We start from the raw sequence: 22,725 nt of genomic DNA on the forward strand, positions 1-22,725 counted from the left end.
CTATGTCCCAGCCCCCGTGAAAAGGTTAAATCCATAATAATTTTTATTTATGTGTTTATCCAACTTTGAAATCATTAGATTCTATTTAATGCCTGATACCATTCGTTATATTATGTGCAATTTTATTTAAATGGTGTATGCAGTACTTGTAGTACCTTCTTCCTGAGTCACGTATCATCTTCTTCCCAGAGAAAAAGGAAATTTGTCTCATCACCTTTGAAATCAATATAATTTTATCCAAAACCTAATGCTATGTTGCTTTTGTTCCTGAAGAAGAAGAAGCTATGTCTGAGCACTCTCAAAATTGATAGTTTCATTCAAAGTGTACACCAGTCCTAAAGTTTTCTGCCTAATTTTAAACTTTTCATTGACATGTTTCTTCCAATTATATTGTATACAAATGTTTTTTTTTTTTTTTTTTTTTAGGCTGCTATGAATTCTGAAAGCTTTGGAAAAACATTTTGCCAGTTTCATACTTCTCGATGTTAGCTATCTCTCAAGCCTAATTATTTAATGATATCTTTCCCAATTAAAGTTCCAGAGTGTGATCAAAACTTTTTTTCCAGTCTATCACCTCTTCAGACTAACTTATACTGAAATAATACTCTTTGAAGATTCTTGATTCACAGATACTGCAATCTGAGGATGAAATTTCCAAGTTGTAAAGCAAGTGGTAAAAGATTTTCCATGTGAGACCTGAATCTATCATGTAGTGACCAATGCTTTTTTCTTGGAATTTTTATATAGTTCTAAGAAAAGCATGAAGCAACATTTCACATTAGCTTTTATGAAACTGATGTTTTGTGTGTTTATATTCTGTTCATTAACAATGACCTACTTTCATGTAAGGCGTCCTTAAACGTGAACTCACTCACAGAGGTGGAGAGAACAATATAAAGTATGCATGATAGAGGATGTAACACTCTTCTGTATTCACCCATATCACTTGATAAAGAACTACTCATACATCCCCACTTATGATTGTATAGGTAATTATAAAAATCATTGATGGTTTTTGAATGCAAGTTGCTGTTAATGTTGAGACATTTATTTGATGTTTTCTGCCCCTTTGTCTAGCATTGCAGTGCTTTATCTTACGTCTATTTAATTTCTGCAGTCTGAGTTCATATAGCTGTTGATTGCTGCTCTTAGTTAGATTTCTGGTAAGACAGACATAAGTTCATGTAGAGGTGTCCATTACTGCAATGCTTTTTTGTATGCTAACTTGATTTTTGGTAAAAAGATGTTAAAATAGGTTGAAATATATATATATATATATATATATATTGAAATAATTTCAAAATGCCATACCTAAAAGAGAAATTTTTTCTTATTGCTTGGAATAATACCAGTAATTCCTTTTTTAAAATTTATTTGTTGCACTCAAGCTGGTAACTCAAGCATTCCATTAATTAAAAAAGCTTTCTTTGCATTCTGAGATCTGCATTAAGCAAGTCATGCATGCCTATTATGTTTTCATTTAATTGTATCAGTTTTTTTTTTTTTTTTTTTTTTTTTTCTTTAAATAAAGCTGTGTTCTATTTTGGCGTCCACTAAATTTATTTCTATTTATTTAGGTTTAGAATGTTTTAAGTAATATTTTCTATTAAGCATACTGTTATTTAATTAATTTCAGTTTCTATTCAGTTAGCTTGACTTCAGTTCTGATGTTTTATTTTTAGGTATCTGCCTCAGCTCTTATGTTTTTTATTCTCTTTCTTGGGAATTCTTCTACCACTGCAATCGTTGTCCATCAGAAATTAAATTTAAAAGACTTAATTCTTCGCAAACTTCAGTGAAAATCTGAAAGCAGTAAGCCTTATTTTTTGTATTTGCGTATTATCTGTTGATGAAATGTTTAGAATTCAGTTTTTTAATCTATCACATTTTTATTCTTCTAAATTAGGAAATTTGTTTATTTAAAAATAATTATTATCTAAAGAAATACTTTAATTGTTCATTTGCAAATATAAAAACAGACTGTTTTCATTTATTTTTTCACATCAGTGATAAAAAATTTAACATTTTGAGATTATAAGAAATAATTATAAATTTTTGTACTGCATGATAAGAATGTTACATGTATTTATCATTAAAAATACTCAGTTTTAATAGTTTTTACTTAAAAATGAAAAGTAAGCCAATCACATTTATTATAGCTTGTAAAGTTTTAACTACTATTTCTAATTTGTTTACTTTTGGATAAAAATTAGGGCTGCTGAACTATTAAAAATGTTTTAAACTAACCAGAACTGTTTAAAGTTCTGGAAAAGTAAAAGTGTAGGACTTAGAAATTTACCATATGCAGCCATGTCAAAATATTATCGAAATACAATCTTGATTTTCTTAAATAACTCCCTGGGAAACCAGCATATATTTAAATTTAATATCTATTCCAAATTATTTATCTCCCTTTTTTAAATATATATATCAGTAAATCCAAACAAATCCAAGTTACTCAACAAAACTAATATCAATAATGTACGAATTTTTATTGCACTCTTTTCATTTTTAAGTATCTTAGTTTACAATAATTGTTGATAAGTCGCTTATAAAAAATATGAAGATTTGTAAAATTAAAGGTGATGGAAAACCTTATTAACTACTGTCAAAGGAATTTCTTAAATGCATATAAATATTTTATGTGTTGAAAATAAATAGTAAATTATGAATATGAAAGAATTTAGAGCTAATTTTGTTGACAAAATAAATTAATTTTGTGTTAATATTTTTACTTCTTTTATTATATATATTAATAATTTTTATAAGGATGTTCTTTTCTCTATTAAAGATAGCTTTAGCCAATGGTACATAATTTAGCTGAAATATCTTGTTATGCTTTAAATGCATTCAGTTTCTTAATCTGGTAACAATTATTAAAAAAATGCTTATAAGATATGTGGAAAAGTTTTACTTCATTTACTGTAAAATTGTCTTAATGAACAAAAGAGTGGTGTAATTTTAAAAGATTATTTCTTATAAATTTATTTTTTATTGCACATTGGAATAATCCATACCATCAATAGTGGCAGTTGTCCAAGTTTCTCATGCATTATTACCAGTTTGCTTGTCTTGCTTACAGAGGGGCCAGGGGTACAGTTTACAAAACAGTTTTGTAGCAAGATAAGACACTGCATTTTAAAGCAGCTAGATCTTCAGTTATTGTACAGCAAGAATTTCATGTATGGCTTAAGAATGTAGTTGCATGGTTTTTCAAAAGTAGATGCATTTTGTGCAGTATCCAAAAAGAAAGCATGTTCTTTTCTTCCTTGAAGCTCTGGTGACTGTTGGCTGGTTTCTGTACCTGTAATAAGACTGGGTTTAATTTCTATCAAATACCAATTATGGTAGTTATAGTTTATAATGAATGGAATTTTCCTCCATTTAGACTAGAATATGCAAGTGCTTCTCAGATGTCTGCTTGCACAGCACTGGATTCGAAGTCAAAGCATATAGAGACAACAACCTTTTCTTTTTGCCGTCTCAGTTTAGTATATCTTACAATATGCAATTTTGATTTTGAAAGTTTATTGAAAATAACGTTTATTATCACCATTGCCTGTGTCTGTCCAGGAACTTTTATGATCGGGTACTGCAGACTGTGTAGACCATGGATGTCAAACTCATAGGTACACTTGGCCAAACAAACAAGCTTTGACTTTAGGCGGGCCGCAAAAAAAATCAATATTCATAGAAACGTAGATTTATTTCGAATAATACAATAATAAACATATATATATATTTATATAGAAAAGAACAAGAAAAATTTAATGTTTACGTCCTGATACTTGACATCTCTTCTCTGCTATTATCTTTCCTATTTCGGGAGAAATTTTCTTTGCAGTGATAACTTTCATCGCTGACGCAAGGTGAGCATCATTAATACGGTTTCTAATAGGAGACTTATTACCTTTCATGACTGAAAATAACTGCTCACACCGATAAGTGCTACCAAACATGGAAATAATTTCATATGCGAATTTTCGAGTATTTTCAAACCTGGCTGGTAAATATTTGTAAAATTCAGGCACGCCCACTTCAATGAATTTTGCTTTCAAATTTGAGTTGCATTGAATCTCGATCACCTCCATTTGCATATGGCTGGGTACTGAGTCAATACTTATTGAGAAAATCTAAGAAAACAAAAAACATTTGTCTTCGAGGGAACTAAAATCATTAAACCTCGTTTCAAATTCAGTTGTTAAATTTGCAATTTTTTCTGCGTATTTTTGATACGAACAAGTATCATCTAAACTTGATTTGTTCATGCTGCACATCGGGAAGTGCGTCATATCTTCATTTTTAAGTTGTTTTTCCCAAAGAACTAGTTGACATTTGAATGCTTTAATTATGTCAAACATGTTCATAATGATATGATCTTTTCCTTGTAACAATAAATTTAAATCGGTTAAGTGTTTGGTTATATCAACCAAGAAAGATAAATCTTGTATCCATATTGGATCGTAAAACAAACTTATGTCTTGATTTTTCGTTTTTAAAAACTGACATATTTCTTCTTTCAAATCCCAGAATTGTTTGAGAATCTTGGAGCAAGATAACCAACGTACCTCGGTATAGTAGGACAAACCTGAATATTCACTATCTAACTCACTTAAGAAAGCAGTGAATTGACGCTGATTTAAACCTCGAGATCTTATAAAATTTATAACTTTTTTTATATATGACAAAACATTCTCCATATTTATTACTTTCGTGCATAGAACTTCTTGATGTATAATACAATGCATATGATGAATGTTTGAACCGTGAATTTCACTAAGTTTTTTCCTTAGTAATGCTACGAAGCCCTTGTTTTTCCTGGTCATTGATGGAGCGCCATCTGTAGCTACAGAATTTAATTTTGCCAAAGGTAGATTGTATTTCTGCAGAAGTCCAAAAACACAAGTAAATATATCTTCTCCTGTGGTATTACCAGGCATCGGTATTAGTTCCAGTAATTCCTCAAAAATGTTAAAATTCTTGTCACAAGAACGAAGAAACACTGCTAATTGAGCTTTGCCACTAATGTCCATGCTCTCGTCACAGGCAATGGAGAAACTTTCAAAACTAGATGATTTTGTTTTGATCTGATCACTTAAATTCGCAGCTAAATCAGTAACTCTTTCCGCAACTGTATTTCGAGACAATGAAATTGATTGAAAAGCCTTCACATTTCCAGGACAAACAATTTCTCCAGCTTTCATTAGGCATTCCTTGATGAAATCACCGTCAGTAAAAGGCTTCGAATGTTTAGCTATCAACTCGGACAAGACGTAGCTTGCATGTACCGCCGCTTCACTTTCTTGCAATACTTTACTAAACATGGATTGTTGCTTTTTCACTCCTAACTTGAGCTCTTTCAACTTTTCTTCTCTCATTAATCCTTCGTAATTGTTATATTTCGATTTGTGTTGTTCGTAATGACGTTTAATATTATATAGCTTTGGTACATTAATAGTATTATTACATATCAAGCAGATTATTTTATCTTTTATTTCACAACAAAAATATTCTAATTCCCATTTTACTTGGAATATTCTATGTTCGTCAGCGATTTTTCGTTTAATTTTACTACCACTTGGTTTTGATATAGACATACTGAATACAAAGGGCTGGAATAAACACGGTTAACATTAAAAAGTTAACAAAAATTTATTCTTTCCATAAGAGATAAATCAAAATGCTGAAATATTTCTTCAAAAATATTCTAACAATATCACAAAATGTCAAACGTTTAGCAAAAATCAATTCAAACAGAGAAACTAATTCTATCTCAGAGCGAAATCGCTACAAATCAATCACAGCATTAAGTAAACAAACAGTTCGCTAGAACTACAGCTACTACTGAGATGAGTTGTTTGTTCTCGGTTTTTATAAGCTTTATAATTAATTTCTCGAATATACTGGAAACATCTATAAATATCTGGATTTTTGTGGATGGCAACAGCAATTACGAGATATTTATTTATTAGGTATTAAATGCACGCGCTGTTCTATTTTTAACCTTCCAACACAGCTGTCTTTTCAAAAATCATCTGCGTTGCTAAGGCAACATGAAGCAAATCTAATTACAATTCTAAATTAAAAAAAAAAAAAAAAAAACTAAATAAATAAATAACTATGAAATCCATAACAATATGAATTAAGTAATAATTAATAATAAAGCAAAGTGCATGCACATGCATGCACCAATATATCGTACAAAACTATGATTGGAAAACTGAGACCATGAGTTCGGCCACATTCGGCTATCGGGGGATGCGTACAAGTTCTGAGTGCACGTGTCCCCCAAAAGCCGAAGGTAGCTGAACGCAAGCTACTCACACGCATTTGTAATTTAAGTAGTGTGTGTGTCAGCTCACTGTGAGTAATCTAACAACACTGAATAAATTATCGTTAATTACTTAGTAGTAAACATTTCATTTTTTTCTTTGTTGATATGTTATTTTATTATTATATATTAATATTTGCCAATATATTGGCCGGGCCGCAAAAATATTTGTTGTGGGCCGCGAGTTTGACATCCTTGGTGTAGACCATTGCATCAGACACAATGCAATACACTGAATTTGTGACGAATTTAATTATTCAGATATGTGAAGAGCAAAAAGAACCAAATGAGCCATGGGATCCGAAAAATCAATTCAGTCAAAAGCTAACTCTCTGAATTGATTTCTTTGAACTGTAATTTTGAAATCCCCTAAAACCTCCTTTCTGCACAGAACTAACAATAAAATTCTGGAGCAGAATTTTTTCTAAAAGTTGGTAAAGGATAAAAATTGAACTCACTTTTAACACTGGAGGATAGACATTCTTTTCTCCCCTAAAGTGGGAATCAAACTTTTCTTTGCATTCCTCCGACAAATGCTGTGCTCTTTTTTTCGCAAATCAGACTGCAGATCTCTATTCCTGTCACGCTACCAACAAGAGTTTTCTGTGAACAGTGTAAAAAAGCTACAACTTTGTTTTCTGAAATCGGAGTAAATTCGCTCAGTAAAATGAATCAGTTGCAGAGTTGGATAAACCAGCTCTAGTATGTTGTGCATATAACCTTTAATGCTTGAAATTATTGGTAATATGCTGAGGGTTGCACATTTTTAGAATGATTTGGGGGCCATTTAATTAATTTTTAAAATGTAAAGAGTATTTTTTTAATGTTTGATCTGATAGCCTTTTTTCTGGGATTATAATTCTGCATCCTGATTTCCATGATAGAAGGGCTTTTTGTAAAATTTCCAGGGGGTATTAATTTGCACTCCTCACTATTACTTTCCAGAGTTCATCAATCCCTCTCAGTCTGCGTTTAATAAAAGCTTTTTTCAATGTACCAAAGACACAGCAATCCATAGTTGAAATGTCAAGGGACTTAGCGGGATTACATTGAAAAGATTCATATGCAATATCAGTACGAGTCTTTATTTTGTCAAGGAATGCAGTGGAATTTTTCGGTTCTCTCTTCGAAAGTCATTCGTATAAAAAAAGGGAATTTCTGCTGTGAATATTGGACATAAAACTTTCCCTTGATAGTATGTTGATTTTTAACATTTTTTTCTTAATCTTCTTATTTTTAATTTCCCATTCTAAGAGAATTCTGTGACTATCATAAATCCCTTACTGAAACTTTCTTTGCATTGACAGAACCAGGTTTGTTACATTTTTCCCTTTATTTTCAATGATAGACTTTTTTTGTTGCAGTCATTTAGGTAAAGCCATGCTTCATCAAGGATTACTATGTATTTTCATTTATTTCTGGCTAAATAGTTTTCAAATAAGGTTCTACATATTGTCCTTCATTGAGCCACATGCCTCGGTAAAAGCTGTAGTATAAGTAGCAGACGATATTCTTCATTTCAAATAGTAAGCTGTGGCTAGAAATTGTTATTCCAAAGCATTTGCTTTTTTTAAATTCTTTGTTGAAATTTTTCAAAAAATGTGTAACTACCCTTTGTAGTTCTATATGTTAAACTTAATTTTTACTATTCTTAACATGTAAAAACTATTACCAAAATGAAATATTTAAAAGTGTTTAGTAACTCCTTATGGAGATGAATGGAAATTTTACAAATGTTTATTTTGTCCATTAGTATTTATATAAAGGATTTCACATGACAGAGCTCTAATTTAATCTTTATTGCAGCATCTGATGTGTTCGATACCGTGAAGCATTTTGGAAAGAACTTCACAAGTTTCATAATATATCAGCCTTCTGTTACTTTTACCATTTTTCTGAAGTTACGAATGGATTAATTCTACAATTCAAAAGATTCCAGATGGTCAGTCCTTGTTTCTAAACTGTGATATCGTATTCTATAATCTATATTGAAATCCTAGTGGAATGGTGCAAATGTATTTCACTTTATACATTGAATACAAATATACCAATTAAGTTTTCCTTAAAAAAGCATATCATACTAGCAATTAAACAATTTTTATGATTTAATCAGTTATAATGTTACTAGATTTAATGACTATGTGATTTACTTCCTATGTGGGATTTTAGTATTTCACGCTCCCCCTTAATAGTAATTTGCAGTAGTTGTACATTTTTATACTGTTATGAAAACATATTTTTGATAATTTGTTTTTTTAGTTGATTGGCATGAAAAATATTTAAATTTTAAAACAAATTTTTCTACATATAGTTGTGAAATTTTTGTATTTTTATTTAAAACAAGTGAGCTTATTTTTTCATAAATGCTTACTACAAATACTCTGAATACTTCTTAGGTGTGAAACTTGCTGATCTCTTGTAGGAAAATTTTATATATATTTTAATTACTAAATTAATATATAGAGCAGTTCTTTCAATAGCATTTTGTAATTTATCTTAAAACAATTGTAAACTTTCAATAACTGTGCTTGCATCAGCAATTCTTATTTTTATTATAGCCTACACTATATTTTGGCATTAGGTAATTGTTTCATCATTTTCTGCAGTTTCAGCTGAATTGCAAATCAATAAGATTCGCATATTCTTAATACTTTATGCGTACAGAAACTACGATTCTTATTAAAAACATAATATACCTTTCAGCCTAAAGAAATCTTATCTTTCATGTGTAGAGTGTGCAGAGGCTTAAAATTACTTTACTAATTATTAAGTCATGATCAATTACATACATTCTTATGCTTAATATCTTATTATATTGAATGTAATCATAGTATCATTTGTAATTTGATAATTATTTGTTTAATTATTTTATCATTTTTATTTTGCTTAGCTGCTGCATTTTACATGTTATGTAGTGTATATTTGTTAGCAGTTATTTTTGTATACTGAAGTTTTGTTAAATGGGTTTTGAGTGCAATCTTTAAATTACAATTTATTTTTTTAATTTCTATGTATTACTGCAGGGATTATTGTTGTAAATTATTTTTCTAAATGATTGTGTTTTATATCATAAAGGTTCTACTTAATTAAAATTGTTAGTTTTTATTCAAAAGATAAATTATAAATGAAGGCAATTGTGTGTAAGGCTAGAGATTACATAATTAAATTTTAGCAAAGTCTTTTTTTTTTCTCAACATTTGTCTGTATTTCATTCGTGACTGGTAGAAATATTACTAGGAAATTTTTGAAAGCAGAATGTTTTAATTTTTGTATGCTAAATCATCAGAAAGAGTGTTAACATTTAGGAAACTGTTTAGTCACATTTATTGAAATCATAAAATTTGTTAAAATTATTATTATCAGTAACAACTTACTAGCATTGTAATAATTTATTTATTAATCAGCTTATTTTCTTATGTAAATTTTATGTTGTCATTCTGAGAGATTTAAGCATTAAAATGTTTTAACACTTAGTACTGATACTAAAATGTTTATTAAAACAAATTTTCAGAAGTCAGTAGGATATTTAACTTTATATGTAATATATATGAACTTGGTGTATTCTAACAAAATTAAGTCTATGTTTTGTAATTGCCTTTGTTTCTTATTTATCTTTACAGTATTATTTTTCAAAGTGCCAAATCTAATACTCTATATTTATTCTATAAATAAAAGAATTTAAACAAATCTGTGTAATTTTTATATTTTAATTTTAGAAAGTTTAATGTTGAATACTTTAGAAAGAATGAGAGGAGAAGACAAATATCTTATATTCGATATATTATAAGCAAGATTTCAAGAAGGCAGTGGTTTACACATGTGAAGTATGTTTTGTAAAGCACTAGGTGATTCATTCAAAGTTGCAGTGACAACTGTGCTGCAGATAAAATTATGAGTCACTAAAAAGATTAATTAATACTTCTGTATGATACAGAAGAGAATTTTGCATTTAAGAGGTGGTATCATAAAACTAGCTAAGAATTTTCTAGAATATCTGAAACATACTAGATGGGAAGAAAAGTTAGGCAAAAAAGCAACTCTAGGTTGGCATAAATTTTAAATAAAATAATTTTTATTTAAAATATATGTCAACCTTAGTTTGCTTTTTTTGCCTAATTTTAGTTTTTAGATTGCTGTATTTTCTCCAAGTTCTACTGGAGGGGACTAGATCACATGATCTGTATAAAGTCCGTAGGTATAAATTGTCAGTTGATCCTAGTTTCCCAATATGCACGCTGAGAAGATGGGAAATATTACTGTTCTTAAACACATCTTACATCTAGTCTCTCATGCCATCTATATGTTGTGAGTGATCGGTTGCTTGCGAGTAATTAATTACTTTCATATTGACTAGAATCATTATTTATATAGCAGTCCATATGAGTGCAGCAGAAATCATACTAATGTTGGCAAGTTTTAGTATCACTATTTGCAGTTTAGATATTCACTGGCTTTCACATATTCTAGATCTTGTACAGGGTGGCTAAAATAAAACTGGCCTAAAAAATGTATGAAATACTGCCACTAAATTTACCTTTGTTGATGAACAGGAGAAGAATTGCCCTTCGCTACATAACCTGTTTTGTGCCATTTCGATATTACATTTTCCATTGCATATATTGCTGGAGGTTTTGCCAACTTTTTTCCATTCTTGCTCAAATAGTTCAGTACACATTTTCCATGATTTGTGCTTTGCATGGCACTCAACAACAAACACATGTTGTTTTATCATTTGCAACATTTTGTGTTTCATTAAACTGATCCCTAAACACATCTGCATCTATCATTTAAACAACTGGTTGCTGTTCTGTGCCTGCTTCTTTTATGTCTGTCCCAATTTCTGATGATCTCTTTGCTGTTTAGAGTACATTCTCACGAAATTCTGAAAACATTTTTCCAACCCAGTTGTATTTTGGCCACACTGTATAAACTGTCTTGAATGGCTTGTTCAGGAGAGTATTCATCGAAGCTTTGTTCCTAAAGGCAGTAGAGACAATAAATGTGTACTTTAAATATCTGATACTTAACCACTGTTTAAAAAACACTTGAATATTCAGTTAATTGTACAAATATTACAAGTTTGTATCTTTATAAGAATTATACAAAATCGTGTCTATCAACTTTTCTTTAGTCTAAATTTAATGTATGTAAAATTTCTTGTTGTTGTTGTGTTCTGAGGTATATAAAATGCAAGTTACAGCCTATCAGTCTAAAATTTTAAAAAAAGTGACAGAATAAAATAATATAACAATATTTGCAGTGAAAGTAGCATTATGTTTTTGACCTAAGCAATTTCATCTATCTTCAAAGCATATAACAGTTTCAGAAACCTGTGCATATTTTATGAGATTAGTTATTAGAACCGTTTAAATAATGCTTAAAAAGTTTGTAATCACTAATTTGTTTTTATCACTATTTCATATAATTATAAATGCATGAGATTATTTTTAATTACTAACATGAATACATCAGAAGGGTATAAAATATCTAACAATTTCAATGTTTATTCAGTTACCATCAACAGATAGCATTCTAAGAATAACAGTGTATTGTTGTAATAATTGTTGATTTTCCTGTAAGTATTTTTATTACAATAATTACAAAAATGATATTTGCTTGCCATACACTGTAAGATATTTTTTAAAATGAATAATTAGAATATTTGGTTTATAATTTTTAACATTCCAACACTGATTATCATCTTATTGTGTTAGTGAGTTATTTGAAGTATGGCAAAACACTCGAATTATCTGTGTCGGTCAAGAAATGCCTTCACGGAGGACTTCATCTAGGAAACTGGCTTGTATTTTGTGGAGGACTTTCTAAGGGAAACTGGCTCATATACACGTTACATATGGGGAAAACTACAAAAGTGCTCATGCAGCCAGTCCATTCTCGGAATTCGAACCTCGGACCGAATTACAAGTGTTTAACAACTTAACCGCTCGGCCGTTGGTGAGCCACTAGTAACAGTAACTGGCAAAGTTAAAAGTATTTTTAACGTTACTTCAAAATTCGGATTAAATTAAATTGCATTTGTGAAATATTTTTAAAGGGTCTAAGCTTGCAGGTGCTTTAGTATCCGAAATTACTGAAAATAACATGTTTTTAAAAGTAATATTTGTGATTAAATTTCTGCAGCATTTATAAGTAGGTAGGATTTGGGGGTTTGAAGCCACAGGATGCTGGGAGAGGAGGGATCTGCCAAGAAGCACGCGGGGTTTGCTACATTATCAACCACGTGGCTTAACCCCAGATGCATTGCATCCTGTTCATGATGTCATCGCATTTTGTCACCTCGAATTATCTTGCCATTGCTTCGTCAACCACCTGTTTTATCCTATTTCTGTTGTAATTCGGTTTCATGTACACGTTTATCTATTGACACAGAACACCCCACTGTTCTGATGTCATACTAATTCTGCAACCTGATTGTAACATGCAGATACATGCTAGAAGTTTCTATTTAGTTCAGCAATGGGCGCTAGATGGCAGTAGTTTGATTGGTTCTCCTGGATCCCAACCAAGGCCTATATAGTCAGACGCTGGACCACTTTCCACCATTTCTGCCTGTGTTATATGCTTCACTCCTGCTTTTGCACTTCCTGTCTGCAAGACGCGTTATTCGAAATAAGTATTTTATCATATATCTTTTCGTATATCGTATTCAATATTAATATTTATTTTATTTTTATTACATGTTAATATTTATTTATTTTTCATTTTTATTGGATAGTAATATTTAGTTTATTTTTAATACATATTAATATTTATTTTTATTAGATGATAATATTTAGTTTATTTGTTCATATGAGATGTTCGTATTTACTTTTATAATTTCTTCTTTATTTTTGCTTCAAATTTTTCATAGTGACAATTTTAGATGAACCTATTTCATTTTGATGTAAGTAACTAATTGTCTATACTTCTTTTATATTAGATTTTATTCTGTATTTTTCGCTATTATTTATAGATTACATTTATCGAGATTGTAGCAAAATATCATTTCTAATGTAAAATTCTTCCTTAAATATTTTTTAACTTAATGATACTCTAATGTTTTAATGTGAATATTACCCGATCGTGCATTTCTTAAATTATGTACAGCATACTTTCTTTTTCCTGATGCAAATCTTTTTAGTTAAATCAACAATACTTCATGTTTTCATGTAAATATCATCGCATTTTTTAAAATGATGATTTGCCCTTTACATTCTTTCTTTACATTTAACTGCCCTTTACATTTAACGCTGAAATATATTTTTAATTAGTTTGTTTTTACTATTATAAGTAGATTTATTTTAAGTTATTATTATTTTAACTTTCGTAGTCATATTTATTTGTTTACTATTTTTTTTTTTTTTTTTTTTTTTTTCCCATGAACATTCGAATTTTTTCTTTATTTTTTCAGATGAAACATACATCCGAGGCTATGTTTTTAAATAATGAGGCTGCTCAACCACAAGGCAGTGTAAGTATCTCTCTTTTTTTAAATCGTATGTTTGAGAATTTTTGAGTTATAATACTTATTTTTGTGCTCTTATATTTTTGGATGGATGCTGAATATATTTTCGAACATGAAGACATGCCTTTGGATGATCAAACAATTCTATTATGGATTTTGGTGATCTTACATCATCACAGCTGGATTCGCCTTTTGTTGATACCTCAAATTTGACTTGCTTGGAGTGTAATAAAATCTTTGCACACCAGAGAAGCTTGACAAGACAAATTAAGGTGCAATATTCGTCAGGTAAATACATTTGCTCCGTATGCCAAAAGATCTTCGAATGCTCCAATGAACTGAATAATCATATGAAGGTTCATGCCAAACGACCGAAATACGGACCATCTCGCTCAGTGATACAAGCAGCTCCACCCGTTGTAATGCCTGTCCCCAAAAAACCAGGATCAGAGCGTCCACCATGCCTTGGTACGTTTTCTGTGGAAATCATTTATCCCAATGAAAACACCAGTAAAGACTTGCAAATATTTCTGGAGTCAACAAAAAGTGATGTTGCAGACAAGCTTCAAGAAGCTGCCACACAGCAACAGGGGATTAAATGGTACTTCAAATGCTTGTGTAAAGATGATCAGAAAAGTGTCGGAGACTGAAGAAGAAACATGCATTACTTACTTACTGCCTGATATGCTGACAGCTATTGAGAAGGTAAGGAAATTTATTTTATATGAATTTTAATTTATTTTATATAAAGTGTACAAGATAAAAATTAGTATCACTCATGAAATGTTTTATTTTGCAGATAATGGATTCCTTGGACAAATTTCTGAAAAAAAAGGTTCAGGATGGGTTTTAGACTCCGTCCAATACCTCGATCTCAAGATTGCTGTCTACAGACCTTTAGCTGCTTCCTTCTACATACCACTACCGAAAGCCTTAGCCAGTAAAATTTCTGTTCTCATTATACAAAATGAAGATCATAAATGTCTCGTCTGGAGTGTCTTGGCGGCCTTTCATCCAGTTGAAGATCATAGAGAACATGCGTACAGAGTATGCCATTACAAGCCTTACGAAAAAGAACTCCACGTATACGGCTTGTCTTTTCCTACCTCCATTCACCAGCTGGACAAATTCGAAAAGATGAACAATCTATCAATCAATTTGTTTGGGAGCAATGAGGTTTTGCCTCTTCGAATCACCAGGAGTCAAAACGGTAATTTATCCTCATTTTTGTAACCTTGTACCTTTTTGGTAGCATGCATGTTTTTGCTCAAGTTGTTGATTTGTTTTGTTGAATAATATGTTTCTTTTTTAGGTGATCACCATATCAATCTCTTGCTCATTTCCGATGACGAGAAGAGACATTATTGTCTCATTAAGAATATGTCAAGACTTCTTGCTGTGCTTAACCAAACATAAGTATGCAACATTTTATTGCGACCATTGCCTTCACCAATTCACGAAGAAAGAGACTCTCGACGCGCATGTGGAAGACTGTCGAGCCCGTGGACCTCAAACAATTAAAATACCGGAAAACAAATGTCTTCAGTTTGAAAAATTCCAATTTCAACTACTCATTCCATATATATATAATTTATGCAGATTTTGAATCCATTTTTGTGAAGCAAGCTACCTGCCTACCGGATCCATCGAAGTCATCCACCACCCCTGTAGCCGACCATCTTCCTTGCGGATCAACCATTTTCTAGAAGTTTTACTCGAAGAAGAAAGGGGCATCTCAGACATTTTAAGAAGTGTAGAACCCATGATTTTGACTCAAGAGAATCAATACGGATATATCAAGAAAACTTACGGATCAAAGGCCCGATTATTATTTACCGACACGGACAATCTTTGCTACAAAATAGAAACTGCTGATAGCTACCAAGACATGGGAAACAATCTGAGCTTATTCCATACCTCAGATTACCCAGAAAATCATCCTCTCTACAGCGTTACAAATAAAAAGGCAATTGGTAAAATGAAAGACGAACTGTCTGGACAAATTGCCCAAGAATTTGTTGGGCTCAATCCAAAAATGCACAGCCTTCTGAGTAACTTTACTGAGAAGAAAACTGGTAAGGGTGTATCTGAAACAATCATCAGAAGATAAATTCGTCATTTGGACAACGTTAACTGCCCTTTAAAACAATGCGGGCTTGCCCATGTGGACAACGTTAACTGCCCTTTACAACAATGCGGGCTTGCCCATGCACAACGTATTGCCAGCTACGGTCATCAGATAAAAACTGCGGCCTATACGAAAGCTACTTTGTGCCCTTTCAATGCGAAACGGTATTTTTTAGAAGATGGGATATCATCTTATGCATATGGACATTTTAATTTTTAGTTTGAATAATTTTATCTCTTTATATACATTCAAAATTCTAAAATATTTTATAGTGTAAATTTATGATGTAAATAGTAGTGTAATAAAATGTCTTCACACTTTAATAAATGTTTATTTAAATATATCATTTCTTGTTTTATACTTTAAAAAACTAGTTCTTCAGTAAAATGAAAGTTCTCTGAATATTTTCAAGAAAATTTTAACAAGTTAGAATATTTTAATTAAGTTGGAATAATTAATCTAATAAGTTGGAATAGTTAATTTTAGTTTTATCAAAAAATGAGAAATTAGAAAAATTAAAAATTTGGTAGAGCAGCTATGAATAGAATTGTTTTTCAAATAAGAATTTAGTTAAGATGAAACTCTTAAAATTAAAGCATCCTTTCACGATGTTAGCTGCTGGTCCTAGTGGTAGTGGAGAAATCATGTTTATTAAAAAAATTAATGGGCCATCAAATGCTCACACCTTTCCCTCCTAAAATTATCTGAGAATTTAGGAGATAATTTTAGGAGGAATGTGCTATGGTGCTAAGTCTTTACGTTGAGATGAATCATATCGAATTTTGTGATGGTTTGTCTGAAAACATCCACACTTTATCAAATTCTCTGATTATTATTGATGATCTTATGCTGGAACACAGAAATGATGAAAGATTGACCAAGTTATGTACCAAAAGATTTCATCATCGAAATCTTAGTGTTATTTTCATTGTGCAAAATTTATTTCGTAAAGGTATTCGGGAAATGTCTTTGAACGCTAATTATTTAGTGCTCTTTAAAAATACAAGAGACAAGTTTCAAATTATGCATCTTGGAAGGCAGTTATATCCAGGAAAGAACAAGTTTTTTTCAAGAGGTGTATCAGAATGCTACTTCTAAACCTTACAGTTATTTACTGGTTGACCTCAAATCTAAAACATCTGACTCCATGTGTCTGAGAACGCTTTTCCCAAACAATAAATACTACGTCTATCAACCTCGCTAGTCATTTGGTGGTGATGCCGTCAACGAGTGAACATGTCTGCGGTGATAGACTTTGAAGGTTTCCAGCATTCTTCGGGCCAGTATGTTATTAAAGAACTTGCAGCTTTTGCAGTAGGGGACCCAACGTATCATGGCAGATAAACTTTTCAACCCCCATGTTCCTGTGAAGATTTTGACAAGAAAACACAACTCATGTTTTTGTGGGTATCTCGGAATATACGTCATATGGACTGGACGTATGGAGAAATGTCATATACAGCCATGAATTTACTCCTCCACATGTTGTTTCGTCCATTTAAAAATATATATGTAAAAGATCTTAAATTTTTTTTTTTCAAAATCATATCAAAAAAAGAAGTGATTAATTTGAATGATATAAACTGTGTCCTTTTTCACGACTTACCACCATGAGAAATAGTCTGCTCTTATTTGCATGTGAAGAACTTTTCACATTGTGCTGGGCAAAAAGTCGCCGCTAATGCACACTTTTTAGAGAGACTATAAAAGCCAAACACGTTTTTCTTTCCTGTCATTTGTGCACAAAATGTCGAACTGCACAATTAGAACAACTAAAACTCATCTCGAAAAGTAAATTTTCAAGTTTTTTGCTGCGCAAGTGCCTCAATAGTGTCATAAAAACTGTGTGTGAGTGTGCCTTAAACTTGCTTCAAGGTCATCTTTCCATTTTCCCCAAACGAAAGGCTCAATGAGCACCTTACAAACGAAGCTTACAAAAACTTGCCAATAAAAAAGTATACCTCTCTATAAGAAAAGAAGACTAGTTGTACAAAGAGGGGAAGGTTTTTCTAAATGTTCTCTCACCTGCGGCTATTTCTCTCATTTGTTTTTTTATTCATGGAGTTTAGTAAAAAAAACTCATCGTACCAGAAGAAAGAAGACAAACGGTGGAACATCTTACCGAGCTGGATTTAGAAAATGGATCAAATTTTAAAGAAAGACCTTCATGAAAGTGAAAAAGCAGCCTTATTTCTACAAGTGCTCCAGAAATATATTACGTATCAATTACCACCACCCGTTGAAAAATCAGAGAAACCTATGGAAAAGAAAGAAGACACTTTGGTGTAGAAAGAAGAAATTATTACGGAAGATTCATTTGAAAAAAAGTTGTGAATGTGGCTTCTTTAAAACACAAGTCTCAATCAAAAGACATATATCATCATATGAACATGCATATTTCAGCTAGAGGAAAACTCATTTATCGGGATCAAGTCGTTCCAGGGACTCATGTTGTGACACTCATCAATCATTTTTTAAGAAATTAAAAAAAAAAAAAAAAAAATCAGTTGGTGGACCAAAAAGAATTGTATGCTGTGTTAAAAGTATTAGGTTTACCTACTATGTATGATGTTTATAAAAAAATTAAATGTCATGTATGCTCGGAGAAATGTGTACATTAGATATTAAATAAAACAATGTTAATTTGATATATGTATTTTGTTGTGTTCTTAGGAATAAGATACTTTCCTTAAATTAAAAATAATTACGTCTAAAAAGATTTTTTTCTAAGACTGAAAAGTTTTATTTACATTTTTTCTAAGATGAAAAATTTCAGTTTTTGTTAAGTCGAAAAATGCTCATTTAGATTTTTTTAGGTCGAAAAAATTTCACTTTAATTCTTTTAGGGAGAAAAATCTTCACTTTTATTTTGTCTATAGGAAAACCCACGTTAATTTCGAAATGTAACGGGGAAAAGTTACACTTTGATTTTATAAAATGGAAAAATTTCACTTTAATTTTTTTAGGGAGAAAAATCTCCACTTCTATTTTACGTATGGAAAACGTATGTTAATTTTAAAGTATAAAGGCAAAAATTTACACTTTGATTTTATAATGTCGAAAAATATTCATTTAGATTTTTTTAGGTCGAAAAGTGTTATCTGCTTTTTTCTTCATATGAAGAAGTTTCATTGTGATTATATTTAAAACTCAATATGATTTTATAAGTTGAAAAGCTTAATTAATTCAGAAAAATAAACCACCAATGAAAAAATACATTTCAAACATTTTATTGCTTAAAAATCATTCTTACACCATAAGTTTTTTCCACAAATTGGTACAGGATAAAATCACTCATTTTACATAAATTTTCAATAATGGCTTACATAGATTGGCCTTGGCTTCGTTTTAGTACATAATAAATACAGCATGCTCCACAGACATTAGAAATTACATTCTGTAATGGAATATTATTCCATCTTGCATTTGAATAGTGAAATCCATAAACATCTGCAGATAGTCCATAAGAATCAAAACATTCTAATTCTTCACCTTGAAAAAAGGCTACCCAGTACGCTTTGGATTCTGTGGACTTGTCTGTATTCACAACGACGGCGGATCTTCTAATTCTGCTGGATAAACTCCTCGAAAGACAGCCGCTGCTTCACGAGATAAAATGTCTTATATAATACGATCATCCATCAGTTAAAGTCAAAAATGATGTTCCTCGATTTATTAATTTCAACTATGTTTTCAAATTCCGCAAAAATAATCACATACACGGTTTGCTCGAGAAGTTGGCTGAACTTTAACTCAATTCGTAGATTAGAATGCTTAATGAGATTCCTGTGCTCGCCGTCACAAAGATCTGGCGATAATTTGAAACCAAATTACACATTACCTTGTAAATATTCTTCTCTCGATATAAAAGTGCCTTTATCCTGCTGGGATTTATATACAGGCTATGATAAGCTCGAATATAATTGTTGCTATCAAAATTTGGTTTCAGTGGATTGTAATGCACAGGCTGTTCGTGAACGTACACTCCAATGAAATTCAGGTGATAATGTTTAAACACAAATGCTGACTTGACAAAATTTCCGTGAAAAGCGCCATAATCAACACATCCAATTACAATTCTTTAAGACATCTGACCAACAAAAACATTGTCTATTTCGAAGAATGGAATAGACTTTACATAATACTCTAAATTAATGGGATACTTGGCATTACTCTTATCTAACACTTTGGCATGACCGAGGATACCTCCAGGGCTCACATGCACTTTTCTCACGAAAAACGATACATCTTCTAAAACCATTTTATGACCTGCTTTTTCTTGCAAACAAAACTCCGGCTTACTTCTTACGAAAGTTAATTTAACATCACCGTACTTAATAAAAGCCTTTCTTGATGAAATAAATCAAAATAAATGCTATCAAACATATCAACAGTAGAACTCAATTTAAAAAAGGAAGATCGCTTCTCTAGATCTTTGTCATGCATTTCAGTTTTGAAGTTTTATTATCACAGCCGTGTTTGAGCAAAGTTTCGATATAAGCTCTCTAGTGTTATGTGTTACTAGAAGGTGACACCAATCGTTCGTTTAATGTCACATCCACCTGAGAAACTAAAGAATGCAGGAACAAATTTACTGGGCTGATGCTGGCATCTTTATACAGAGGTGAACCATCCGTTTTTATTATTTTTGTTTTCACGTAGAGTTGCGTTTGTGACAAGTCAATATAATCTTCTCCACTGCTTGAAATATGAAATTCTACGGGACTTCCGTCAAGTACATTTAGATAGAGAATGAAACTGAACCCATTGGTTGCTCTGAATCGCCGTTTGAGTCCCTGGTAAATGAAACAGTTCTAATGCGGATTTAATACATTTGGGGAATCTTTCATTATAAAAGCCATTATGAATTGAAAATATCACGTTTTCTCTGCTTCACAGCTTTCGGAGAAATGAAGTGTTTTGACTGTTTTCGCTTACTTTTTATACTTGCCGCCATGGTTTGGGCTTTATACGAATAGCTTTTTCCGCTGATACTTTTCCTGCTCCTTTGGCTCTTTGTTTAGCAGCAGACTCAATGTTTTCACCTGCCAGCACATCATTTGCGATGAGAGCTCCGGTGCGCAAAGCTTTTTTCACAAACAAGGCATAGCATAGCGAATTAGACTTCAGAAAAAATCTCCTGAGGGCGTAGCCTTTTTGATAGAGTTGACCTGGATAATAAGGAAGTCCTGAGCCGGTTTGATAATGGTTTTCATAATTTTGGCTACAACATTCGTATGGGACGAGCATCTTTATGTCTTTTACAAATAGAACTTTTGCTCTTCTGTTGTCATATTTATAGGATTTGTCGCCTTCGGAAATGGAGTACAAGAATTAACTTACCCTCTCAAAAGGAACGCATGTACCCGAATTGAGTCGGATTTGCACTTCGATTGTATTAAATGAAATTCTTGCTACTGGTACATAATGGGGTCTGTCGTATTGTTCATTTACGGTATCACCATCTTTTCCAATGACTGTCACGACTCTTAAGAGCGGAGCTTGCACATTACCCACAGTCTGAGGCGAAACTATATCGCTATGCACGTAAAGTAATGTATAATTAGAATGCAAATCACCCACATATGGCCTATTCCAAGTACCTTCAACAATCTGCCATTCGAAGCCTAATAAACTTGCTAATCCGGAATCATAAAAGATTAACCGAGCTCCATTTTGTATTACGATTTTCACTGTTTATTGTAAAGCGATCATACTGTAAAGCGATTTTGTCTTTAAATGATGCTGAGACCTGGCTTTTAAGAGATCTGGGACACTTTCGTAACATACTGTTGGTATTTTTCTATTGGAAACTTCCCTTACACTGAAGAGTCACCCAAATCAAAGCCAAAGAGATTGTTATCTTTGTTAATATTGTACCAGGTATGCGGATAAATGATCTCAGAAAGACCAACATCCCATTTGCCGTTCAAAGATATGTGTACGGCAACTGAGTAATGAAATGAAAGATAGTATTCTCTGTAAAATAATGCTGAAAGCAAACACTAGGTACCGTCATATAGAAAGACATCTTGGCAAATGACGATTCTTTACATGATGGGGAGTTTTTATATGCTTTTCACATCGGTTACTCATGCATTAAATTTTGGTGGATAACCTACGAATTTCACACAGTATTTTGTCACACCGTCTTTCTCGCAACACTTTTTCAGCAGGATGATATCCCGAATCTGAAATTTTTTGCAGTTCCTTTTCATAGAAGGTGCCTTTAATGGCTTCTCCAGCGAGGTCTTTAAACAGATGGATTTCTAGGAAAGATTTCATGGATTGTAAATATTTCTCTCCTCCGGTTACTTTCATAGCTTTTTTCAAAAATCATTTTTAATTTGCTCATCCGGAATCATAAAAGATTTTGTATCTCCCACTTTGAACTTAGGTTTAAGTTTAGGTAGTTCTTTATATAATTGATTCCACACTAGTTTTTCATCGTGTTTATTGACGTTCAATGGTTCAGTTTGAATAGGGCGATGCCAGGTATGATTACAACTGTGAATTAATTTTTCTATTACGCCATTATAACGATACGTATTCACTTCACTGAAGTACTTCCACATTTTGCTTTTGAGGGTTTTATGGAATCGCTCGATGGTGTTTGCCTTCACTGTTCTGTTCTCAGTTGTGAAGAAACGAACTTTTTCAAGATAATTTTGAACGATTTTATTTTTATATTCCTTACCTTTGTCAGTCTGTAATACGTGTGGTTTTCGCTCACCTGTTTTGTCTTTGAGTGGAATAGCCCAAGCGTTTTTGGAAAACACATCAATACATAATTCAGAAGTC

At 31.7% G+C, this 22,725-nt stretch overlaps 1 protein-coding gene across 4 annotated transcripts in view; it reads left to right on the forward strand.

Moving 5' to 3' along the window:
- Positions 1 to 16,270, forward strand: part of LOC118186868 (transmembrane protein 120A-like) — an 86,239-nt gene extending 69,969 nt beyond the window's left edge. For 3 of the 4 annotated variants that reach the window (XM_035357039.2, XM_035357042.2, XM_035357040.2), the window contains 6 exons: positions 1,683 to 1,812; positions 8,138 to 13,235; positions 13,743 to 13,802; positions 13,915 to 14,501; positions 14,596 to 15,006; positions 15,109 to 16,270. In XM_035357039.2, the coding sequence (XP_035212930.1) occupies positions 1,683 to 1,799 (117 nt within the window). In that variant the 3' untranslated portion in view covers positions 1,800 to 1,812; positions 8,138 to 13,235; positions 13,743 to 13,802; ... (1 more) ...; positions 14,596 to 15,006; positions 15,109 to 16,270. Of the gene's footprint in view, positions 1 to 426; positions 990 to 1,682; positions 1,813 to 8,137; positions 13,236 to 13,742; positions 13,803 to 13,914; positions 14,502 to 14,595; positions 15,007 to 15,108 lie in introns of those variants that run through there. The other variant, XM_035357041.2, reaches the window with a different exon arrangement.
- The last annotated feature ends 6,455 nt before the right edge of the window (positions 16,271 to 22,725 follow it).

Source organism: Stegodyphus dumicola, chromosome 7, assembly GCF_044657685.1.
Source record: "Stegodyphus dumicola isolate Sdum_Otavi_A_Nest chromosome 7, ASM4465768v1".
NCBI classification, from domain to species: Eukaryota; Metazoa; Arthropoda; class Arachnida; order Araneae; family Eresidae; genus Stegodyphus; species Stegodyphus dumicola.